General features: G+C 42.4%; 1 protein-coding gene across 6 annotated transcripts in view; it reads right to left on the bottom strand.

Moving 5' to 3' along the window:
* Positions 1-8,239, bottom strand: part of tle2a (TLE family member 2, transcriptional corepressor a) — a 34,919-nt gene extending 26,680 nt beyond the window's left edge. For 5 of the 6 annotated variants that reach the window (XM_040052903.1, XM_040052905.1, XM_040052906.1 and 2 more), the window contains exon 1: positions 7,679-8,238. In XM_040052903.1, coding sequence (XP_039908837.1) covers positions 7,679-7,702 — 24 coding nt within the window. In that variant the 5' untranslated portion in view covers positions 7,703-8,238. Of the gene's footprint in view, positions 1-7,678 lie in introns of all 6 variants that reach the window. The other variant, XM_040052904.1, reaches the window with a different exon arrangement.
* Between the last annotated feature and the right edge of the window lie 17,987 nt (positions 8,240-26,226).

Below are 26,226 nucleotides of genomic sequence, written 5' to 3'. Positions count from 1 at the left end.
TGGAAGGAAAAGAAAAATGGCTGATAGAAGAAGGGCTGTGGCCTCATTGTTCCTCTTTCTTTCTAACAAGCTGCTCTCAATCTGTCGGCCAGATCCCCCTCCTAGAGCACAGAAAGCCACACAAACACGTGTGCGCGCACACTCCGTTTTTCCCTTACACACTCAAACCCAGTATTACAAACACTCACCCCCACAAAACACACACATTTTGTCAGTCACACACTCCCCACACACTTCTGATTAAACGCACACACTCCGCTCATTCTCACGCACGCACGCAGACACACGCACGCGCACACGGAGAGCAATTACTCTTCAGAAGAGGAAAAAAGAACACCAAGGCCATGGCCATTTTATAGGACAGTGGAAGGTGTAAGAAAGAGGGGACTTTTTATCGCTCTCCTTCCTCCTCTACTTCTCTTCAACATATTCTTCAACATATCCCCCATTTTATCTCATATTCATGTCTTCAAAGGACAGGTGAGAGGAGAGACTGTGCCTTCTTCAAAAAGAGAGGATTTTATCCCCTCCGAAAATAAGGAATCTACCATTCCCCTCTTATGTAAAATGTCAGTCTGTTGGGGTTTTTTGTTGTTTTTTTACACTGATGCACATACAGATGTTGCCTGTGAAACACTAAAGCATCCATCCTATCACAGCATAGCGTCTTAACTCCTCTCCCACGAACCAGCGCTCTTAGTCTGTCCAAACCCCTGATCTGGCAAACAGCTGAGCAGGCTTAAAAGTGAGAGGTCAGACCATTAAGCTGACCTGGTAACCTCTGGGAATAGATCTAGGCGGGGAGCCTCACCTGATAATCCCACGGTCAGTTATTCCCTCCCTCCTCTGCCGTGTCCCAGGCTCGAAGGCAAACAAGAGACATGCCGTCTGCCCTTGAACAAAGCTTACATAGGCTGAAAATCACTGTTACACAATTACAGGCTCGATCTTTTTGTGTGTGATACAATTATGAAGTCAGGTTCTGTAATACTGGGCAGGGATTGCGGGAGGTTGGGTGGCAAGGAACAAGGAAGGAAAGCTTATCTGTTATGATGAGAGATCATCTGATTACTCAACTGTTCAGTTAAGTCATTATGAAACTGCTCATTCTTGTGTAGAGAGAAAAGTTAAAGTTAGAGGTCCAGGACCCTAACTTGCGACCCCATCAGATTAAATGTATATGCGAACACACACAGACATATTCGCCGCTAATCTTTGTCAGTACTGAAAAGCCTAGTTCAGTTTCACAGATTTAAACAAGATCTTTCCTGGAAGAGAGCACAGCCATCCATAAAGACAGATATTATTTAACATCAAACACTGCATCCAAAAATCAAACACAGCAGCGTGGCCGTGACAATCCAACAATGCACCCGACAGTGCAAAGACAAGCAAAATTATAAACGTATGAATAAAGGAGAAACTAAGCACCCATTAAAAATCTGATGTAAAGGGACCATTGCCAGTGTGGTGTTTTCTGAATTATATCATTCCTGTTTTTATTTGAGTTACCTCAAATTACACCACGAGCAGCAAACCGCCATGACCTCACATCCTTGCTCGAACCCCCACGCTCTCAAACAAACATGTGCAATCAGACTCACAGATGAGACAACACACCCACACATGACCATTATAAACATTAAATTTTCCACAAGTATTTACAAGCACATATGCACTTCATTGCATTCACACATGACTGCAGCTCCAACGTCAGTATCAGCGGAAACCTGCAAGATGTGTCTCCGTCCTCGCTACTCACGCTGACCTACAGTGATACAAAATTCGCAAATGGAGCGGAAATGGGGCCGTCGCTGTCATGAGGCAGTTGTGTCCACTCTGAAGAATGCTTTTCAGTGTGTTCTTTATAAGGATGCAGGTAATTAGGGAAGGAAGAGATTTCCAGTGGACAAAAACAATAACTTTTTTTTAAACTGTAGTCTTCACCACTAAAAAAATGTGTTTTTCCATATGCACAATCCAAGAAAGAAAAAAAATAAAAGATTTGACTTCCACACTGCAAATCCTGAATAGTGCCTTTGCAAAAGAATGCAAGCAACGCCAATATTTACACTGCAGCAAAACATGTTCAACTTAAAAATAAGCCTGCTCACAGTAAAACAAGATTAAGAGTCTCAAATAACACTAGCAGTTAGGTGAGACATTCTCCGCACGACAGCGTCAGCAGTTAGCGGATATATTTACCATGTCCACATTCATTGTGTGTTAGCGTGATTACATTTCCCAATCAAAAGTACAACTCTGATTGCAAAAGAAATGATGCTGTAGATGTAAACAAAACAGAAAGAATGGATTTGTAAATCAATAACACAGCATTTTCTTTAAAATGTCACCATTTTATCATAATTGAATATTATGTGCTGATTTGAAAATTTAATGCCAGCAACACGTATCGAAAAAGTTTAAAACGTGGCAAGTTTGTGCAAGGTGGTGCGTGGCCTAGTTTTTTTTTAAAAAGCTTTTGTCATATTTTTCGTTTCATAATGTGCCAAATTTCTGTGGGTGGCAGATCTGGGCTGCAGGTAAACCAATTTAGCACTCTGACTCATACGAGCCACGGTGTTGTAATAGAAGCAAAACGTGATCTGGCATCATCTTGGCGAAATAGAAAAGACTGTTCCTTCTTGGGTTTTTTTTGTTGTCTTTTACCCAAACCTGTGGGTGCAGCTCCAAATTATGTTTTCAGGAGTGTCCCTGAGACCATGTGCGGGCTTCCATTACAGAATCATGCTTTAATGCAGTGCCGTCTGAAGGCCAATAAAAATCACAGAAATTCAGTCTTAGTTTTCAGTCTTCAGCCTTGCATACAGAGATTATTCCAGATACGGTTCCAGATTTAAATCCAAATTCTTTGAAACTTTATGCTGAGCAGCTTAACAGAATCACCTTCCTAATAAAGCCATAATCTTAAACTCAAAAAGATGCTATATTTCATAGAAAATCCCATTTTGAACATTCAATCTGTATTTCGTTACATAGTATCCAGGCTCTTCTGGGTAGTGGGTTGGAAACGAACTATAGCTGAGACGTACTGAAACATCATAAGTAAGAAAGAGAGCATATGGCAATATTCTGACTTAATGCCACTAGAAAAAAGAGTCAGGAGGTCAGGGAAATGATTGAAATCCTTCGTGAGGGGAACAGCAATGTAACAATGTAGTCCATAAATTTGTTTCCACAAATAAAACATATATACAGGAACATAATAACACCAGTGAAAGTCAGCAGGATTCACTGCTGGGGAGGCATAAATGTCAACAAAATTTCATTTTCATCCAGCCAGGACTTAATGAGACATTTCAGGCTGGACCGACACCAAGTGGCGGACCAACCGACTCATCCCTCGAGTCACTCTACTTGCATGACTGAAAAAAAAACACCCTTGCCAAATATACGTTTAATTGTTTCATCGAATGTCGATTCCTCCGTCTGTCTCCTACAACTGGGAAAATAATTTACTGCTGCCTCCCCTCATATAGCTCATTAGTCAGGCTACTAATTACACCGCTTACCCACAGAGTCGATCAGAGTAAACACCCACCGAGCTCTCTCTTGTTGTGTCTCATCTGAATACCACCAAGGACGCAATGACAATAGGTCTAACCCCGAACAGCATGTCCGAATGCGTATCTGTGTGTCGCCACCCCCACACCTACTCATCTCTGAGGGCCACGAAACATCTCGATATCCTGTCCTCTCAAAAAAGCTTTTGAAATTAAAGCCTCTCATATGAAATTATTCAGGCATGACTGTCAACATTTGACAGTCATTTGCATTGTTAAAACAGTGTGCAGTGGGGAAGAGAAGTTGCCCCCACACCTCTGGCCCCCCGCCACCTTCCATCGAGTAGGTCTCGGTGCTGGAGAAACCTGCTGGTAATCTCTCAATGACTTCTCTTCTTACAGGGGAGGGGTTGCCAGGCACCTGTTTCATTAGTGCCACACATCTTTCTTTCTCAGTTTTCTTCTCTCCCACCACAACCACCTCCTCATTCCCGTCTCCTTCCTCCCGCAAGCCTCGTTATTCAAATTTCCCTGCTGTCAGCCCACATTAGCAAAGCGCCACAGTTTGCCTGTCAGCTGGCTTAATTGCTGGAGGTGCCTTCTTTTATTAGGTAACCCCCTCAGCTCGTTTGTTCCTTCCGCCGAGACACATCGCCACAACAGCTTGTATAAACCTGAAATCCCTTCAGCCTCTTTTCCTTCATTTTCCTCTACCTTTTCTTTCTCTCTCTAATCACTGGCTGAGCAAAGCAGGCGAGCTGCAGATCGATAGCCACGCTCTCACCATAGGACAACACTGGTGATAAAGAGCTAAAAGCATGCTAGGACTACGGAAGTGGGTCTTGCTTTATGCTAGCTCTGAGGGAGGAGAGCCGATGACTCGTCTCTCTGACCTTTTCTTTTTTTTTTGCATTTTACTCTCACTCTAGATCAAATTAATTCAGTAAGAAATACTCCTTGCTTGGTGTTAGTGGATAATAAGGAGATATACAGGTGAAAATGCATGCCTCCTTTTGGTCTCAAAAGCAAAACAGTGATTCGAAAATGATGTAGACCTTATGATTGAAGCAACAACAGCAGCAACGGTGAAAATCTAGAGATGAAAAAGCCAGAATTTAAAAACACATGGCGCGCCTCCTGCAGCTCTCCCATCTATAATCTAAGCCCCTCCTACCAGACAAGCTGGGGCATAAGCCCTAAAATATTTCTGCTGATTTCTGGCCTCACACTGGATTTGAACCCTAGGCTTCCATCAGGCACATCTTAGCCTTTTTCATTATGTTTGTCTGTTATGCTACTCTAGACTAACTACCAGACCTAAAAAAAAACAAAAACAAATGTCCTTAGCAGCTCAAGCTTTACTCAACAAACTGTGAAAAGAGAGACCAAAGGAGATCCAGAACTCTAATTCCTGTTGTCCCTGCTCTTAAAGGTGCTGGGGTGAATTGGCATCAGTGAGGTAATGAGTTAGGCTGAAAAAGAAATGCTTTATATTAATCAGCAATAATGTCACCTTCACAGAAGTCTACGATATTTCCATCTAGGATGTTGTGTTAGATTTGCTAACTGATGTCTGTGATTTCTGGAGAGACCTCAGGTGACTTTTCTATCAGTGCATCTAACATTAGCCACTACTAAATGGATAATAGACAGTTTTAATCAGACATAATGACTTAAACTAATAGAAACCAACCCCTTCCCCTTAGACCAGGACATTGCTTAGGATAAAATGGCAGGTAGGTAATTATGTTATTGCCCCTAAACTCTGATAATAAAAGAATCAGTAAAACAGATGGTCAACGAATACCTGACATCTGACTAGCCATCCAATAATCATCACATTTATCTTACATGTCATTAATGTATATTAAATGGTTAGGGTCAGTGTAGGAGGTTTCCTATTTAAATATATTTTAATATTATGTTTCTGATGTTTTTCTTCTTTGTGTTTGTGCGTGTTTGTGCCACTGTGGCTGATCTGAATGAACACTAATGGCCTAAGACAGCCAGACATGCCTGCCATGACCTATGCACTTCTTTCCTATTCTGTTTTTGGCATCGCTTGGACCCTAAAATAATCTGAAAACAGACACTGAATTCTTCCATGTGGTGTTAATGCTATTTTGGCATAGGGATCTAATTTGTGCACATAATTTTACTTTGATTAGCTGGTGAAAAGTTCGGCCCTGGCATGCAGAGCGTTCATTTTCCAAGATGTGCAAGATGTGTGATTGAAAAGTTAATTTCTGATTTGCCTCTTGCGCTTTACAACAGTATGTGCGTATATTTTTTTTTTGAAGGTAAGAGTCATTTCTAGTAGAATATTTGAAGCTCGTGATTACCAAGCACCTCCTGTATTTGAAAGAAGGAAATCGGGAAAGAAGATCTGTTGTAAGAAGCTCTCACGATTCAGGTTATTTTACCTGCTGACTGCCAGATACAACCGCAAAGTCTCTTTCTTAGAATGTGAAAATACATGCAGCATTTTACAGTTACCATTTGGCAACTATACATGTCAGAATACGTGACTGTGTGTTTGTATATTATATGGGTCACTTCCTTCAGAGCACACCAATATCCAGTGATGACAGGTTACTGCCAGCCTAGCATTTCCGAGATTAAACAGTTTGCTGGGTTGAGTGGCCCTTCACTCCGAGGTGCAAACAAGAGCCGCTGACGGCCGTAGACTTCCTTATGACGGCTGCCTCACATGGTACCGTTAAGCTCTGTGGAGAGTTCAAATCAAAAGGGACCGCTGTCCTAAACATCCCACCCAGACCCGCCACAGTCTGCTACTCTCACCCTGGGACGCCTGCCCATACATTAAGATGTGGTTTCTTAGCTCTCACAGGAACACAGTGAGGAGAGGCTGGATGAGAGGGATTGGGTTTACAGCGCAAACCACAGACCCACAGTCTGCCTCCTGCCCTGCCTTCCTGCACTCAGCTATACTACAAGCACAGCTGCTGCTAGTGTGTAATCTTTCTGCATGTGCTGTATGTTTGGGACGGGGGCTCCAATAATGCAGTCTTTCCTACAAGGAAGTATAGGTTGAAATGCTGAAATAGACACAATGGCAAACCCACAAAAATCCAAACGATGTCTTTCTAGTCTCCACCTGCTTGACTGGATTTGTGAAACGTTAATTACAATGGCGTACACACACATTCCCATGAACTTTTCAATACAAGGGACGTGAATGTCAAAACACTGTCAGGGGTGGGGTGCAGGGTGGCATGACTGAGGGATGTAGAGGAGGGTTAGGCAAATGAGCAGGTCTTAATTGATACTTCACACAGCTGGAGGACCAGTGTTTATGTATTTCAGCCTGCTCAAAAGCTCTCCACATAAACTCCACTAAAGCAAATTAAACCCATGCAGCACAGATTTCCTGTCCTAACCTTGCAGAAATCTATCTCAAAACACAAACACCTTGTCATTTTCTCTTTTCGTTTATTTTATTTTATTTTTCTTTGAGCCCACGTGCTGTTACTGAGATCGTTTGGCACTAGCAGTTATCTTCTTGAAAAGGGTTTATAGTTTCCAGCATCACATCGGTAAATCAGGGCGATGAATCACTTGATATGATGGGAGGGGGGAAAAAAAGCAAAAGCCGAATTTGTAAAAACAATGAGTGGCACTTGAGAAGGGCAGGCCATTAAGGGAAGGTGACATGCCAAGCTGACTCACTTCCCCCCCTCATGGTTCACGAGGAAAGCAGAAACAAACACACACACTTCATCATCTGGGTCAAGTCCACAATAGTGTGGAGATGGGAGGCTCTGCGTTTCTGGTGGTGGCCACCAAGGACACGAGATTTACACACAAAGGCAGTGGGTAAAGTTGGACGTTGTGTGAGTGGGGCTTTGCCTTACTGACAACAATCTTCCTGACCTTCATAAGACAAAGCCTACACCCAGCGTTAGCAACGAAGGCAAATAATATATGTTCTAGAGAAGAGCCTGAGGAGAATCACACTTTCCATACAAGAGAGTCCCCGGAAATACACACTGAGGACAAAAGACAAGTAATTTTGACTCGCACTTTCTCGTTGAGGTTCAAAAAATGTTTCAATCACACTGAATTTAACTGCTACTCAGTCTGCTACAATAATCTCAATAAGCGCGTGGTTACATAGTAGCTAGCTTACTTACCGGTGGTCGGTTCTGGGGAAACATTGTAGCCGCCGACTTGTGAGTCTTTGCGTTTATTTATTTTTTTTGTCCTTTTTCCCCCTTTTCGGTGACCAAAGCTTCGTCGAAAAATACGAGCAGTCGATGTACTATTGTTGGTCTCACAGAGGCATTTGGCCGGATTTCAAAGATAATAGCGAAGCTAGCCTCGACTCGCTCATTCCTCGCTTCAAGACTCCTTTGTTCTGGGTTATATCTCCAACCCCACACCGCACCGCGCTCGACGAGTAGTAAGGACGGGGAGAGGAGGAGAGGGAGAAACACCCGGTCCAAGGAAGCTCTCCTCCAAGTCCTCAACTTCACGCTTCCAGCAATTACACTGAGGCAAATTGTTTCCCTCCTCTTCGATAAATATATATATAAATATATATATTCGCCGTCTGTAGCGTAAAACGCCAGAGAAGGAAGGGGGGAAATGTGGTTCGCTTGTGGCTTCGGAGACGGACACACCACCAGCACACTGAATGCAGCCGCAGCCTCTTTTGTCTCGCTCGTTGGCCTGCACTCTTTTCACACAACACTCCCAGTCCCTCACTTCTCTCACTCCCCCCTTGCTCTGATCCTCAATGGGACATTACATATGAGTAGCTTTCTTTGAGGAAGGGGGGGCTGGGGGAGAACCTTAAGACACGGTTTGCTTCACAATTATCAGCCTTAAGATTTTCTATTGTTCTTTTAACAGAATGAAATATTGCACATATAGTCTATGCAGGATATAAATAGAGGGCAAATCAGAGCATTTACACAATGCTGTTCTTCAAACAGCCTGATGATATTTGCCAAGAAACCTTAGCATGTGTCTTGTTAGGGATGCACTGTAACCAGCTTTACTCGCATCCAGCGTCGGAAATAAAGACGTATCCGCACAACTGGGATTTTTTTAATTTTATAAAAAGTCCAAAATGTATTTAGAAAGAAGGGATTCTGAGGAATTGTTCAGTGATTGAATGAAATCTCCACGTGGGGCTCGGCCTCGGCACGGTAAACACTGGTAAAACGAGCCAATGAGTATGGAGAACACCCACGTGGGGTGTGGCGACCGTTTGCCGATTGGAGGGGATAGCTAGCACAATGCTCCACGCGTCAATCAAGCGGGGCTACAACCGCTCCGTCAGGTTAACCCTTTCCTGGCTTCGTCTAGTGACTGAGAAGGCGAGGAGTTGTGTGGTTGCTGTATCAAGACTCAGTGGTTTTCCTTTTTCTCCCCACAAACTCGGCAATGCATTCGAGAAAAAAAACTTACACACCCCTCACCCCGCCTTTCATCCTCGTCAGTGTGGAAATAAATAGACTTTGCACTAATGTTTGCATCATTTTAGTCATTTGTAGATGAGAAAAAAAATAAGCTTGACCACAGAGAACTGGCAAAACACATTAAAAGTAAGGCATCTGAAAACCACATAAATGCAACAGTGATGATGGTGCAACACTCTCAAGGCTATTCTTTTGACGTGCACTTTGTTGTTACCTGGAAAAGGAGAATTATTCTGGAGGAGAAGGGAGAAATGGTGGAAAAATTGGTATTCTGGTGGCATGACCCCTTTAGCTGGGCTCATAATTAGAGAGAGAGATATTGAAAAAGCAATTTCTGACAGTGGAAATCACAACCTGCCAGAGGTGGAGCTGGAAAATATAGATGGGTGTGTGAGAGTGTGTGCGTGTGTCTGTTTGTGTGAGAATATATATGTGTGTGAGAAAGAGACAGAGAGAAAAAGGCAGAGGGGGGTAGGGAGGGAGGGAGGAGGAAGAGAATAAAGGATGAAGGACAGCAGGGGGGATGCTGAGAAAGACGAGCCAGTAGGAGGGTTAGGAGATTGAACAAGAGAGAGAGAGAGCACGGGTGATGAAAAAAAATGAGTGTGTGTGTGTGTCGCTTGTGCACGTGGGTTTTGCGTGTGCGTGCATGTGTTGAGCAGACAAGTAAGGGAATGAAAAAAGAGAGAAGGGCGAAGGGGAGCAAGTAGGGAGAGTAGAGAGGGAAGGAAAGAAAGAAGGGAAGAGAGAGAGAGAAAGAAAGATTTTATTGCCATTTTTTCCCATGAATTTTAATGCACAGCACTGGTCTCCCTCCCGGATTCTGGGATCACATTTATTAGAAAAAAAAAAGTCATGAGGAATGCAGTGCTTTGCAGTCTGCTGCTGCACAGGGAGATGTTTCTTGTTGTGTGTGCACGTGCGTGTGCGTGTGTGTTGGGGGCATAGGGAAGAAGGCAGGTGGGAGGGTTCATGGGATGTATGAGGCTATGTTGTGCTGGCGGGGCATAATAATATAGATGATAGAAAATGATAAGTGAAGGACACATATTATTGCTATTGGCAGGTCAGGTGAAGGAGTGCTCTAGGTGTGTGTGTGTGTGTGTGTTGGCTGAGCTCCAGTGATTAAACACACTCCGTCCACAGTGCCCTTATACTCAACCGCTCGGGGCAAAGGGACATAAAAAAAAAAGCTCTACAAAAAGGAGAGGAAGCCGTGGTCGCAACGTCACGGGACCTTTCGGTTTTACCTCAATTATGTGAGGTTGTTAAGAGAGGTCTATCAGACTCATGTGTGCCGAGTCTAAGCAAACACATAATGACCGCACACACCTGTCTCGGGGGGGACGGGACGGTGGAAAGTTCCCAAGGGAGTAGGGCTGCTTTGCTAAGAAAAGAAAACAGGAGCGAAGGCCAAGACGCTGGTTATGCATAAAGTATCACCGAGCAGCAAAACATCAGGAGGGAGTGGCGATGAAAACAAGTTCGCTTCTCACTATTCTTTAGAGACAGCTTCATTCCTTGTGGTTGCCAGCAGCAATATCAGTGTCAAACTGTGACTGATATTCATACTAAATGATGCCCCAATAACAACGGACAAAGCCTACCGAACAGACATCCTGTTGAGACGATGGACCGTTGTATGTTTTGTTTCCGGCGGGCAGCGTGATGAGAGTGGTTATTGCTGCTTTGCTTGGATCAATAACATTCACCTGTCTGGATGTTTTCTCCCTAGACATGAGCATTTGTGTTATTATACAGTGATACTGCATCCAGAAATAAAAATGCAAGCTGCTACATGTTCTCAGAAAGTCAAGAAAGGATAGCAGTGATGAAAGGAAAAAGTCTAGATGACCTGACATCACTTCAGAGCACTCAAGCTAATACAGAAAATATAGCCAACTATGTAAAGCACTGACGGTTTTAGAGATAGGCCTTCAAAATACAGGGTGGACCATTTATATGGATACACTGTAATAACATGGGAATGGTTGGTGATATTAAAGTCCTGTTTGTGGCACATTAGTATATGTGAGGGGGCAAACTCCTCAAGATGGGTGGTGACCATGGTGGCCATTTAGAAGTCGGCCATCTTGGATACAACTTTTGTTTTTTCAATAGGAAGAGGGTCATGTGACACATCAAACTTATTGGTAATGTCACAAGAAAAACAATGGTGTGCTTGGTTTCAACGTAACTTTATTCTTTCATGAGTTATTTACAAGTTTCTCTTTGTTCACAGCCATTGACATGTTGAAGAGGTTAACGTGAGGAGCGGATGGAAATTGTGTTGATATCTGGTGAACGCAGTAACCGGGTCATTGCAGCAGATTTCAATGCAAGACACCCTACGAGACCACCCATCTCCCATGCTACAGTCAGCAAACTGCTTGCTAAGTTTGGTGAAACTGGTTCAGTGTTGGATTTGCCAAAATGTGGACGCAAGAAAACTGTCACTAATGAAGAAACATCAGTGGCTGTCCTAGCTTCATTCAGCAAGAGCCCACAGCGACTCGCCGCATGTCACTGGAGAGTGGCATTAGTCGAACATCCCTTCGGCGGATATTAGCTACTCACAAATGGCACCCTTACAAACTCCAGCTGCTGCAGCATCTCAACGAGGATGACCCAGATCGGCGCACAGCATTTGCAGAATGGGCAAAACAAAAATTGGAACAGGACCCTCAGTTCACGCAGAAGATTTTGTTCAGTGATGAGGCAAACTTTTATGTGAATGGTGAAGTTAACAAACAAAACCACCGCTATTGGTCTGACACTAACCCACATTGGATGGATCCCTCCAAGACAGTTGGAACAACAAAAGTGATGGTTTGGTGTGGTATATGGGGCACAACGACAGTGGGTCCATTCTTCATCAATGCAAACCTCAAGGCCACTGGATATTTGAAATTGCTACATGATGATGTGTTTCCCTCTTTATGCACTGAAGCTGGCACGTTCCCTGAGTTTTTCCAGCAGGATGGTGCACCACCACATTATGGGTGCCAGGTCCGAGCATTCCTAGATGAACAGTTTCCTGGAAAGTGGATTGGTCGTCGTGGGCCAGTTGAATGGCCCCCAAGGTCTCCCGATCTGACCCCCTTAGACTTTTATCTTTGGGGTCATCTGAAGGCAATTGTCTATGGTGTGAAGATACGAGATACATTTTTATTTTGTATTTTCTGTATTTTCCCCACATTTGGGGTTAAAATGTTTGCTATACACTATAAAGCTCTCAAGATGCTTTTGTGACACTTTAACTATGTTTTTTTTTATTAGACATTATTATTTTTATTGTTTATCCTGTTACTCTATCTATCTATCTATCTATCTATCTATCTATCTATCTATCTATCTATCTATCTATCTATCTATCTATCTATCTATCTATCTATCTATCTATCTGCAGATGTGGATCAGTGAACTTACCACACATACTAGGGCAAGTTGACTGTGAGCGCACAATATCCCCCATGTGTTTTGCAGTTTTCGAGTAAGGTCAGGCTTTGAAACCAAATGCACAAGCTGAGGTGTGATCTCTTTTTAAGTTTGAAAAGACACATGAGGGGTACTTCCCAAAGTCTGACCTGCATAGGCCGATCTGCTTAATGTCCTCTTTGGTCATGCTGGGCACAACAGTTGTGGCAGAAACACTAAACTGCTGTGAACCGAATAATTAAACTGAGGTTGCAATGCAATAACTTATCGCCAGTATGGTTGTTTATGGTTTTCATGACCAAAATGAATTAGTGTAACTTACGGAGGCCCATCCATAACACGGACGCTGTGTAACAAGTTAAATTCCACTTTCTTCTAAATGTTCTGAGATCTGAAATTGCTTGATTCAAACATTAAACACGTCTCCATAATGTAGCGGTTTACACATTCACCTAAGCAGAATAAGATCCCCAGTTTGATCCTGGGTGGAGACACAAATCCCTTTGGGGTCGTGTCAGGAAGGGCATCAATAAAATCTGCCAAATCAAACATGTGGAGCTACCCGCTCTCTGACCTCTTATGAATCAGGGAGTAGCCGAAAGCAGCTTTTAAGCCCTCGAATAAAAACCATTGTCCTGTAAGAATGTAGGCAAATAAGAAGAGTTTGTTCATCTCAACTTTCTCCAACACAGCAGCAAAGGGGATGGATGATCTTAGATTAAGGTGCCCTGCGTGGGTCAAACTTTAGGTTTCCCAGCCTCACCCCCTCTCCCTAATTTCATCAATTCCTTTAGTTTGGTATAGAGAACGGCTCCTGCCTTGCATTGGCTTGAGTGACAGGAAGACAAGGCCACAGTCTTGTCACAATGCCCACCCCCCGCCCCACTCTCCCTCACCCCTCCCCGCTGCCTTACTTTGACCCCCACCCCCCTACCCCTCTTTCTGTCCCTCATCAGACAAGCTGGGTGTCAGCGCAGAGACGGCCCTGTGATTTATTGGTCTCTACTCCTTTGGGACCCCTCCTCCCCAACACACAATCTCATCCTCTACCTCCTTCTCATCCCCTCCACAACACCCTCCATGTTTCCCATCCCCACCCCCACCCCTGCCCCCAAACCCTCAATCCAACTCCTCCCCTTCTGTCCTCTCCTGCTGTATAGCCCCCGGGGAAAAGAAGGGGGTAATGACCCACATCAGCAGCAGCTTCACTCACATACACGAGCACACACACACACACACACACACAACACACCTTCTCTCCTCGTTGCAGGCGGATACAAATAAATACCCTGTGTGACACCCACACATACACACACACACACACACACACACACATATGCGCACATAAAACAGGCGCTGACACATTTATGCCCACAGGCATGTGTATCTTAGAACTGAGGAATTCCAGTGTTTCGGCATAACATTGTGTCCCTGCTCAAAAGTCTCCCGCAGTCTTTTGCCCACATACCATAATGCTGACGAGATCAATACAGAGCAATCTTTTCCTTTGATATTTGCTAAATTGTTCCATTTGTAAATAGGACGGCATTTTCATCATGACCTGTTGTAGCCTCGGGAAGATGGAATGCACTCCTCTCCTTTTCAGTGGCATTTTTTTTCTTTATAAAACAGAACAATGGAGTGATTTGTATGACGGTGAAGCCGAATAAGATCTCCTTTTGACTTTCCAAATGTCTGGCGGTGTAGCTGCTTGCACAATTTGGCCATGAAATCTGAAATGGCATTGTGTACTCAGAGGTAACGATGAGGCAAGGAAGCGTCTTAGAGGGGTTTCCTCATAGACCCCCATTGCAAAAAGATAACTTCATACGTGCCAGAGAAATTTCGAGACAAGGTCAATGCAATGGTTCATATTCCCACATTTTCTTTTTCTTTCTTTTCATTTTTTTAAGGAGCGAGTCAGAAAAGAGCATCTTTTCAGAGTTTGATTTTGAATGCAGGAAGGGAGGGAGAGTGGAGAGGTTAAATCTGAGCATTGACTTGCAAATGCTACTGACAGCACTCTGCGTGCGCTGTCACTCATCTCACACAGCGGTGGGATGCTCTCCTGTGAGAAGTATGCAGCCACTGCCACAGGTTTCCGCTGTAACTGAGTGCTGTGAAAGTGGAGAGTGCAGATCGGGTCATAATTTGTATATTTATAATTTTTTTTTTCCACAGGAAGAAAACTTACATAAACTAGAAAACAAAATCCTGTTGAGTTGATAGAATTTGCCTCCAAAATGTGTCTATAACAACACGACTCTCCTTATCAACAAAAAACGAATAAATAATTTGAGTACCTCACATTTATGCATGAAAAACATTTTAAAAGAAAAAGCACACAGTTACAGCTTAACTGTGGTCCTGTAGATATCAGGGTTCGTTTAAATAAAAGATTAAACATAGAGCTTTTCTTTTTAAAAACAACAACACAAATATATCAAACTCCTAATATGTATTTTGTGAATTTGTACTTAGACGTGCAACGAACAAGCTACCACATTGCATTATGCTGCCACCTGCTGTAATCTATAAGTAATGCAATCAGCGGCATATACAGTACCGTAGGCTACATTGTATACTGTATCTTATTTATGTGTCATTCCAGGACGGTATAAATGAATAAATCATTGTCTACGCTGTCTGTCATACCTCATATAGCTTCATATGTTCACTGGGGGTTTGTAATAGTTTGAATCCTGTGACCTCGTACAACCTGCTTTTCCCCCCAGGAGTAAGGTCAAGGTTACCCGCTGGGCAGCATTTTCCACCAAATCCAGGAGCTCACCAGGCGGACACAGACACGCTGACAGGCTGCATACCCATCAGAAGCTCTGCTGGGCGTTTCTAATCGCCAGTTTCACTGCGCTTGTCCGTCTCAGACGTTGAAAACCTTCATCAGTGAGTGGAAACTGACGCTAAATACTGTCGCGTGCCAAGACGCCACTATCCTGTACCAAACTGCAGTGAAGAACTTTCACCACACGGTGTCACCATTACACAGTGAATCCCGTGCTGTGTGTGGCTCTGTTGTTCCGCTCAGGAATGAGCCAAACAGAAGTTCACACTGCGGTGTACTGATGTAGGTAAATGTTTGCCTGCCAGGTGCTTCACACTTATTTTTGTAAATGTAAGTGATTGACCTTTTTGTGGAAGAATTTTGGCCCATTTTTCAGTTGTTGAGGTTTGCGGGCTTTCTACAAAGATCCCACTACAGCGTTTCAGCCGGATGGTTCAGGGGCGATTCTAGGAATTTCTAAATTGGGGGGCTTTACTGGCAATCACAAAAAGGTATCAGAACACTTTTGTAACTTGTCTTATAAGCCAATGTTATATTGATTACGTTTTTCACATTAATACAACAATGATCAACATTTTTAGCTATTAAAAGCTTACAGTCGAGATTATCAGTTTTAAAGTATTTGTAACAATCATTTCAGTGTATTTGCTCCTCAAACAAATCAATGTTCTCAGCTTGTGCTGTATAGATTTTAAAATTCTCTTACATGCTTTGTTCCCTTACAAACCACAAGCTTTACTTAAAAATACAGACAAATTTAAGCTATTAACAGTTATGCAGCTACAAATCCAAACAGAAGTAAGCCAGTCACATGAAGTAAGATAACAGCCACATGTTTTAAAATCAGTATTTGCCCTCATAAAAGCTATTCTAAGCATTACAGCAGTATTTGGCTGTATACTGTGCAACACAGAGAAAAACACAACATCCCAGTTCATAGCTTTAGAGCTTTATAACCAACCATGAAGAAAGATGTGATCGGCAGCCAAGTTGTTTGAAAAAATTATTTGAAGGGGGCATGTGCTACCCCATGCCACCCTTCAATTTGGTATAGCTTTAGCTATCAAATGGATGCAAACAGCTCCATGATCTTCTTGGTGGATGGTATGAGGTGTGTTTGTGCTGTTTTGGTTGATTTTTTCCAAATGTGGTGCTGTGCATTACAGTCCAACAGGACATAGTTCCAGAAGTCTTGTGGTTTGTTTAGATGCAGCTTTGCAAACTTAAACCGTGCAGCCATTTTTCAGAATGAAGACGCTTTTTCCTGTTAACCCTTCCAAACATGCAATACTTGTTTAATCCATATCTAATTATACTGTTGTGAAGTTTAACATTCAACATGCTATCTAAGACCTGTAGTGTCTGAGATATAGCTCTTAACTTCTTTTTTTTGTGTGCATGGTCTGACTTTGGGGTGGGGCAGCAGTGGCATGGTGGTTAGCACTGTTGCCTCACAGCAAAAAGGTCAACTCGATCATCAGGCCGGGCCTTTCTTTGTGAAGTTTGCATAGGTTTTCTCTGGGTACTCCGGCTTCCTCCAACAGTCCAAAGATATGTAGTTAGTGGGGTTAGGTTAACTAATTCTAAACCCAGCATTATTTAATCTCCTGATTACTAAACTCCTCCCATCTGCACTGATTGGTGGATACCTCTCCCCACTCCTGGTCTTACAGAACAAGCTTGGGATTCTTGAGCAGCTGCCCGTTCATATTTGAAACTGAAGCTGAATTTCAAACTAATTTGTAATTAGGTTGCAGCAGTTGAACCAGATAATAAAGGACTGACATGTTGATCCTCTGTGTTTCTGTCTTACTACTGAGATGATGTCTCGCATTTTGATTGGCTGCAGAACTGAAAAGTCAGCACTGCAGAAGAGACACTTTTCTAAAGTCTGGCTTTAGAAAACAGTGTGGAGGAGACTGGGAAGACTGTCATTATGGGTCAAGTGCAGGTTAACATGTCTTCCTTTATTTTGCTCCGTGTTCTACACTTAACAGGAAAAACTGCAAGTCACCACTGAGTTACAAGCTGTGCAGATTTTTACAGAATATGATGGAAACTACCGCAAATAAAGAAAATGCTACAATAAATACTGAAAAAGCTGAAATTAGTTCTTAGTGTACTTTGGCTTAATTACTATTAACATTTCAGGTTTGCACCTGAAAGAAGAATAACATCGAATGATGTGCTTCTCATAAGAAACCCTCAAAAACAGAAGTGTGTGTGGAGATGCATCCACAGTGAAATGCGAAAGTGACAATTAGACTGAACAGCACAAATAACCTTTAATTTTTTTTAACAGTCATTCCAAACAAAGAAGAAACCAAAAAAGAAGGAAATTCACGAGTGTGAGAAGATTACTGAACAACCTTCAGCTTCTTTTTATGCTTGTCTGAAAAGTTACTTGCACATAAAATGCTGTATATTTGTGCTTCACATGCTGAACCATAACCATAGTTTGTTTAGATTTTTGGTCAAAATTTCAGGCCACCTTACAGAATTAGCAACATTTCCCATACTGTTCCACACAAACAAGCTCTTTGTCCCACATTTAGTTGGTTGGGATCAGGTCTAACCACAGCACTGACAGATCACTGACCACTGACCAGTAATGGTTCCACCCCAGCCTGGGCTTTTTCAGCTTTGCAGGGAATTGCTGGCATTGTTTTTCCCACAGCTGTTATCGGGATCCATGATAATAACCAATTCTCCTGCTTCTCTTTCACAGCTGTGACAAGTGTGGAGTAACCTGGGGCCAAGAAGGTCAGCCGTCGTCTCCTACCAAGGATCTCGGTCACTGCACACAGCCCGAAGGAGGCAGTTTCTTTCAAGGACTTTTTACAAAGTAAAGTAATATAAAACGAAACATTTTTGCTTGAGGTTCATATATTATTAAATTGCCTGTTGCTGTGGAAGTTAAAATTACTACTATATACTAAAGATGATGATTTTGTGGTTGCTGAAAGAGGAACTGACAGGATGTGTTTGAGTGACCTTCACTGCCTAAACTTGGTCCCCGGCAAAATTTAATGCACCAAAATTGTGTAATTACCACTTGTAGCCACGTAGGCTGCTTTTGCAACTGCTTATGTTGCTACATACTGCAATTAATTTTGACTTTGAAACAAACTAAAGTCTTTTTTTTTACTTTGATGTTTCAAAAACATGATAGTGACCTCCTGGAAAAGTTCCCGTGTCAACATGAGCCACAAAACGTACAGAGTGCTAAAAAGGAAAAAGACTTTAATTTTAATGTTGTTGAAACAGTTACCCTTTGTTGGCACCTTCTGTGATTAAGTGCGTGTTAAATGTCAAATCTCACAAGGTTGGTGCTGATGGAGTTTTTAAGCATTAGAGAGGTAGTGGAAACTAAATGGGTCTGAAATTAAAAGCTGTAATAAAGAAAAAATAATAAGAAAGCTGTAACCATTAAAGGATTTTGGCTTCTATATACTGTATCCCGCAAGCTATTTGTACATTTTACATACAAGAATAAGTAAATTCAGATTATAGTAACTAAGAATAAAAAAGCATCGTCTTTTTCTTTGAATTTTTGTGTAAAGTCTGCACAAATTGGAAATTTTGTAAATAGTATGGAAATATGCAAACAACAGTAAACCTACCCATGAAAAGAAAAAAAAAACATTTTTTTAACAGTCATTAAATGCTTTAGCATAAGGGCTGTTTGAGGATTTTTTTTTAATTCATACAAAAGAAAAACAGCACTTCAAACTCACTTTAAAGAAAAAGCTTCCAGTATTACATACTTTACCTACCCTATCTTTAAAAGAACATAATCCTTAATGTCTCAGGCCAGACTGTAGGTTTTTCTTTATCAGTTTTACCTTCTGAGGCAAAAGGAACTTTCTTTCTTTACACCTCCTAGTAATATCTGCCAGCACTTTCCTTTCTCCAGAAGATTGTTGAATTTAAGAATATGAACCAGTCTTTCCTTCTCCGTCTTGGCTGGCATTAACTACACTAACATTTTCCCTTCTTTTATTCACCGTTTGTTCTTGATCTGCAGATTTCTGGCACAGGAAGGCAACTTGTATAGTTAAGCAGACCCGAGCCTCCAGTTTCCCCTTGTGGTCCTTTTTTCTTTTCTACAGCTACGTGCACTGCGGCTACAGAGGAAGAGAAAAGACAGTTGGAAAGATTAAAGATCATTTTTCTGACAGTCTACAGAGAGGAAAAACTGACTTAACGTTATTCATAGCGAGAGTGAAATCTTTTTCAAGAGTCAGAAGTCAAATACTCGTGTATATGTAGAACATCCTCATTCTGCTTTCTCCTTCTGGTCCTGCTGTTTGAAGAGATCATGTAATCTTGAACACAGTCCAATAGAAAGAGGGGAAAAAATCTTGCGAAGCTGTTGATTTCATATTTGGCTCTTTATGACAGACCCAAGTTAGAGTCGCAGTATTAAATGACAAGCTCTGCGTGATATACAACACCTCCTAACCCCATTGAGGTGACTGTCTGTGTACTGATTTAACAACTGGTCAGAACGTTTAGTTTTCATCCCCAAAAAATGCTGTTAAAGTGTTATTTAAGAAATACGAGAATTGTGAATTACCATCTCGACACTGTGCAAATGCTGAGTTAGAGAGTTTGAACTGTATGTCTTGGCCTTACTGTGGGGTTCAATCCACAAATACAGTGCACTGACGCCTGTATCTGCTCTAAGTTTCCAAAAGATAGTACACATCTCTCTGGAATCTAAATCTGGAAACTCCAGCACGGCATAACAAAACTATAAAACAGACTCATGGCTCTTGGCTGATGAGATGGGTGGTCTCTGTAGAGTCTTTTACAGTCTGTTACTGTATATTCGCATATTTTTCCTGTGTAAACATGTCACAGAAACAGAACTACACCTTTCCTGATTAACCTTCTTGTGCATTAATACTAAGAGATGAATATATGTGGCCTCGACTACATCGTGCACTTCCATTTGCAATGACATCATTTGAGTCTGAAACAGAACCTTGGGCTGTTTCCCAACGCAGGCCGTGTCACACATGGCAAGGTTTGTTTACCTCTCTGTGTCACTACTATTCCACAGTGGGACACGTTTTCCCCTCAACCATAAATCTACAAAGTCTTGCATGACTTGCAGAGTTGAGGTGGAGGGACATGAAGCCCATGGTCAAAGCAAGTAAAGCAGTGTGTGTGTTTAAATATATAAATCCCTCATCAGGGTCACTGGTGGTAGTGGCGAGGATGGCCAGCAGCCAGATAAGCTGCTTCTGCTCTCTCTCCTTCTGACTCTCTCTGAGCTGCCTGAAAGAAATGTGCCATTATCCAGCGAGGCCCCTGCAGCCGGGCCCCTGAGCACAGAACTAGTGTCCAAAGCAACATGCAAATGCCAAGACACTGGAGACTGGAAGCTGCATGGGAGAGAGCTTTAGATACCTCCTCAGACTGTTTACGACCACCTCTGCTACAGCCAAAAGTTCCTCCTGCCTCACTACCCTCTCTTTACTACTTTTTTCTTCCCAGCAGGCCACTGCTAGTTAGAATGAAGCGGTTTCAGTGAAGCTATGCAGGCTTTCCTCAGCCAGTGTGAGGCTGATCTCCAGAAAATTTAAATTAGTCTGGAGACTTTAGAAGGCTTTTCTCAAACCAAAAGTCTCACTCAGCTGTCCAGACTGCAGCTAAGATTGCAAGAGTCACAAATAATGCATTAAATTTTCCTGCTTACTATATGTTCATCTGACCGTTAAGCAGTAAGACAGGCCTCAGTAATTCTTTTACTCACTTATTTCTCTTGGACACTTTGTTTCAAGAGCTTTGATGGGGAAAAAAGGTGATGACTAAAAGCATGCTGTTCAGCAACAGCTTCACGACTCTATATGGATGCTGTGGTCTTTAACTGAGAGACTCAGTGGGCTTTCCAAGCAGTGCTTGGAGCCAGGATACGATACTGGTCAAAGTCAGATCGCAGCCATATGTGCTTCACATGCAAATATTTGATAAGAGGTCAAAAAGTTCATTTAATCATTAGTACAACACACCACCTGGGTCTGGGTGCAGTTCCCCCCTCCAGGGGCAAGGGTACCTAGACCCGGTTCGTAGAGTACGCTTGGGGAGTGTGATCGTGTGTACAGCGTCTCTCTATGTCTGTCTCCACGTTGGTTGAGTGTGGAGTAAGTGCATATGAGAGCATGAGGGTGGGAATGGATGTTTGTGTCTGTGTGTGCCTGTATGTCTGTGTCTATATGTCAGGTTGGGTATCAGACGCCACCTCTCTGGGGACATCTCAGGCCCTCCAAGGTTTGGAGGCCTATCTCCACCCACCACCACTTCCCCTGCCAGTGGCGGACTCCCTCAGGTGTCGGTGCGTTGGTGGTTCTTTGTGTCTGGGGGTGGGCGTCCGGGTACACACCGGCTCACTCCTTGGCGGCCGCTTATCGGGGCCTGGAGCCTGGGGCTCGCTCGGGCCACTTCGGAGGTGGGGTGCCCCCGGCCTCTCGGCCTGGGGCTCGGTCACTCAGGCACAGTTGGCTGCCGGCGGAGCTCACGGGCGCGTCACTGCAACTCCCCCTGGCTTCTGCTCCGCGGCTGCTGAGTGAGCCCTCATCTGGGACTCTCCTCAGCTCTTTCTGGGACAGTGGCGCGGCTGCCCCTCTGTTGGTCTTCCTTGGTCTCTTGTGTTCTGGGGGCCTCTGGATGTCTGGAGTTTTGATCTCCTCCATACCTGCTTCATGCCCTGGAGGACGGGGCTGTGGCTCCCCACACTCCCTAGCAGATCGTTACATGGAGAAACCTTTGGAATGCAAGCATGCTGATCCACACAGGTATGCACACAGGTGTACACACGGGTATTCACAGACGCGGACTACAGCTTTCTTGGCTGCTGCCTCAAAGCACATTGTGCGCTGTCTATCTTGCGTGCTGCACAATATCGTTTATTATTTAGTATCTACTGATATCTACTGCTAGCTAGTTTATTGTGATGGTGTCGTTTTTGTATTATGTTGCTCTTTGTTGTTTGCTTTCTCTTCTGTTTTTTTTCTCCATACAGGTGATCCAGGTGTTTTTTTTTTTTTTGTTTGTTTTTTTTTCTTTCTTCCCCCCCTTCTCACCGTCTCTTCTCCCCTCTGGTTTTCTTTCTCTCCCTCTCTTTCTTTCATTCTTTCTCCCTGTCCTATCCTCCAGTCATGTCTGTCCCGTTTGTAGCAACTGAAAATAAAATAAATTCATAATTATAATAAAGGTCAATCAAATGGACCAATATGGCAAGGCCATGATGATCCACTTGGTAAAATAAATCCACTTGGCATCTTTCTTGGCCTTAAGACAACAATTCTGATGGCTATAGATCCAAACGGGACACACAAAAAAAAAAAAAAAAAAAAAATCATTAGTACAACAATGGCTTTAGAGTCCTGTCCTTGGACAAGTAATGGGCAACTGTTCGTTACAGAGCAGTGCATCAAATAAGAAACATGATACCACTACATGTGTATGTGTGCTTTGGCTCTAGTTTCTTCTTTTGCTAATGTGCTGCAGTAAACTGCGCGGTCAAAGTGGAGATTTTGAGATCAGCTTATCTTTTGCACTTTGTTGGCAGCCACGTCTGTGTTGTCTGTTAATACAGTGTCATAAAGCTTAAGAGGCCTGGTAACTACCGATTATGACCTTTACTTCTCGAGAAAAACATCTGCAAATAAAATAAATACAATTTTAGAAAAAGAGTTATTATTATAGCGGTAGCTTCTCATAAAATAGTCTTGATATAGTTCACATGCACCAGGCACTGTTGATGTTCAAGAAGCTGTGGCTTCCCTCCGTAGAAAATGTCCATGCTGACCATCAGTGAATTAAATACAGGGAGAGCCTACTTGTAAACTTTATATTACAGGCGTAGTTGGGGTTGTAGTGTTGTCGGGCTCTGGCTACAGTTACGCATCACAACTTTTGCTGCACAGTAATTCAGTCAAGCCTATCAAGGTCAGAAGTTAGTATCTGTTTGTAGTGTTGTTGCACTCACCAACATTTTAATCACTCCCCATCGTCTACTAGTGTAATTATAATTTACCAACAACTGCCAGTCAGTAACAGAATTATTCTGGTATTTCAAATAGAAAAACATGTAAGAACAATCAACCATCCCGTCTTCTGAATAAAATTTAAAAATGCATTCAGTTTGGGTGAATATATGGATGTACCAAAGACAAGCAACGGGTTTGTAGGCTGGAAATAAACCATTTAAATGCACATAAAAAGGAAAATAGGATATTAAGCACAGCATGTTAAGAACAAATTTTCTGGCTGAGCTAAATGTATAAGAAATGCATTTTACTTTGAAAGATAATGATATCTCTTTAAAAATAGCTGGGCAAATGTTTTAAGAACCGTAGATGTTTAAATTCTTTAAACATATGTTTGGTCTTTGTGTCATTGTGCAGGAAGACAATAGCACAAACAACCAGACAGAAGTGTGATGAACCTGACAAAGAGATATAAAGTTTCCCTTGGATAATGGATGATTGGGTCAAAGGTAATTGTTAAAATATATTTATACAGAAAAACAAGACTCTTGAGATTAAACAATATCCATTGTGTCCTGGACAAGAGAGGCAGTAGCTCAACTGGAAGTAGGGTACATAAAGTAGCAACACCCACAAGAACACACCTGGCAAAATACACAAAAATAAGTCAATCTTCATAGTTGCACCCTGCTGGAAGAAGCCATGAGGAGATGGGTATACTGGAGCCAAAAAGGAATGGACATGATCAGCGTTCTGTAAGGTACCCATTACATCGATAGCAAGGTGACCCTGATACAAAGCAGGATGGATTCCTGCTTTCATCATGTTGAATTCAAAATCCTGCTCCTCACATACAAGGTCTTAAATAATCAGATCCCATTTTATCTTAAAGACCTGGTAGTACCATATCACCCTATTAGAGCACTTCGTTCTCGCTCTGCAGGCCTACTTGTTGTTCCTAGAGTATTTAAAGTAGAATGGGATGCAGAGCCTTCAGTTTTCAGGCCCCTCTTCTGTGGAACCAGCTTCCAGTTTGGATTCAGGAGACAGACACGATCTCTACTTTTAAGATTAGGCTTCAAACTTTCCTTTTTGCTAAAGCATATAGTTAGGGCTGGACCAGGTGACCCAAATCCTCCCTTAGTTACTGGGGGACTCCCATGATGCATTGAGTTTTTCTTCTTCAGTCACCTTTCTCACTCACTATGTGTTAATAGACCTCTCTGTTATTAACCTCTGGCTCTGTTGCACAGCATGTCTTGTATCCTGTCTTCCTTCTCTCACACCAACCGGTCATGGCAGATGGCCCCGCCCCTCCCTGATCCTGGTTCTGCCGGAGGTTAAACCATATTCTTATTCATAAAATGTAAAGCCTGTTGTAGTATCTGCATCATAGTTACTGTTAGGCTGGTATCAGCTGACCCACAGAACAGCTGTGTCTGTGTAACACATAGGACCTAAAAAAAAAAGAAAAAAAAGATTAACTACTAAAACTCTAATCATAAAAACTACAAAAGGGTCACTCCAAACTATTCTTCAGACTAAAACTTGAGAGCCAATTATACTTTAACCTAATGGTTGATGATCCTGCATAAATAATGTAGGTATGTTTGAGAATATCCTTTTGTATGAGGAACAGAGTGGGCTCAATTAATGTGTCTCTTTGCAGAAGCATAGCGTTTAGCGATGATGAAAGGACTAGCTGCTGTCTATAATAGGAAGAGAAAAACAACAGAGACTAGCTGCTCATTTCTGGAGGCATTTTAATTGCTAGAATACAGAGCCAAGCTAAAAATGTCTCCACTGGCTTCCAGCATGAGAAAGTAACAAAAGCTGCTCTCTGTAACACCTCCGAATCAATACTGGAGGGGAAAAAAATGGTAATTTTCAAAATTAACATCATACAGCAATGTACTAATAGCGCTAGATGAAACTAGTTTTCTGCATCAAAAAGCAAAAAAGAAGAAAAAAAACCTGCTAAAGTTTACAGAGTAAAAAGATATTCTCAGTCAGTAGCACCAGTAGTTCCAGTAGTGGTGCCCCATGCATATCTGTGGTTATGAGACTCTAAACACTAATTGATTTAGATGCCTGCCCCCCTTTAAGTGCTGAAAATATGATATAATCAGTTCCAGCTCAATAGAAGCCACAGAACAATTAAATTAAACACTGGAGCCACTTCTGCTTATATAAAACAGCTCATGTCTGATTCCGACCTTCCCTTTTCTACTTGCATACTCCCTTACTCTCTGTCCATAAACTGATAGATAGACAATACAGATTATTGTGATTGATTTTCACTTCCCCTCATTATATTAAAAACTATAATTTTTCCATCAGAAATTCACTCATAGTTACAAAGATACAGCAAGAGGAAGAGAAAAAAGGGACGAATTAAGAAGAAAAGAGTTCTAAATAAGATGATTTTCATTGTGTGAAATAGGATTTCAAGCAGCACCCCTTCCTGTTTTAAATATATGGCCATCTTCCACGGGGACGTTGACCAAAGTGAGTATATAACATCCAGCGTTGTCTACCGCAGCATCAAAATACTGGCAACTAAGTCTTTTTCTGTCATGCGTTACTGCTTTCAGTGCTGAGGTTTTTCCAAAACCAGTCATCTCAAGAGCCACTTCGCACCAGACTCTCAGTCATTCACATAATTCCATCTCGGAGGACGGGACCATTCATGGTTTGTGATGGCTTCTAAGGAATATTTTTCAGCTTGTTTCCGTAGAGTAGATCCGATCCATTAGTTGTTTGTTGTTTTTGTGCTTTTTGAACATGTGCTTGACAGGAGTGAAATACTGGAACTGCAGAAAGTAGCTTAAGTACAGATTAGAGTGTTTCTATTTATTCCCATTCAGCTGACAAAAAACATTGTTCTTACTTCTGCTACACTTGAGCAGGTGAGGAATAGCTCTATGATTTATTTTGGTAATAATATAGACTTTTGCACACCACACTCTCCTGTCTGTACACAGGGTCTATGGAAACGGCTTGTTAAGCAAGCT

This window comes from Simochromis diagramma, unplaced genomic scaffold (genome assembly GCF_900408965.1).
Source record: "Simochromis diagramma unplaced genomic scaffold, fSimDia1.1 OVJJ01000419.1, whole genome shotgun sequence".
Taxonomy (NCBI): domain Eukaryota; kingdom Metazoa; phylum Chordata; class Actinopteri; order Cichliformes; family Cichlidae; genus Simochromis; species Simochromis diagramma.
Note: the sequence above shows the minus strand (reverse complement) of the source record. Positions and strands in the feature narration are given on the sequence as shown.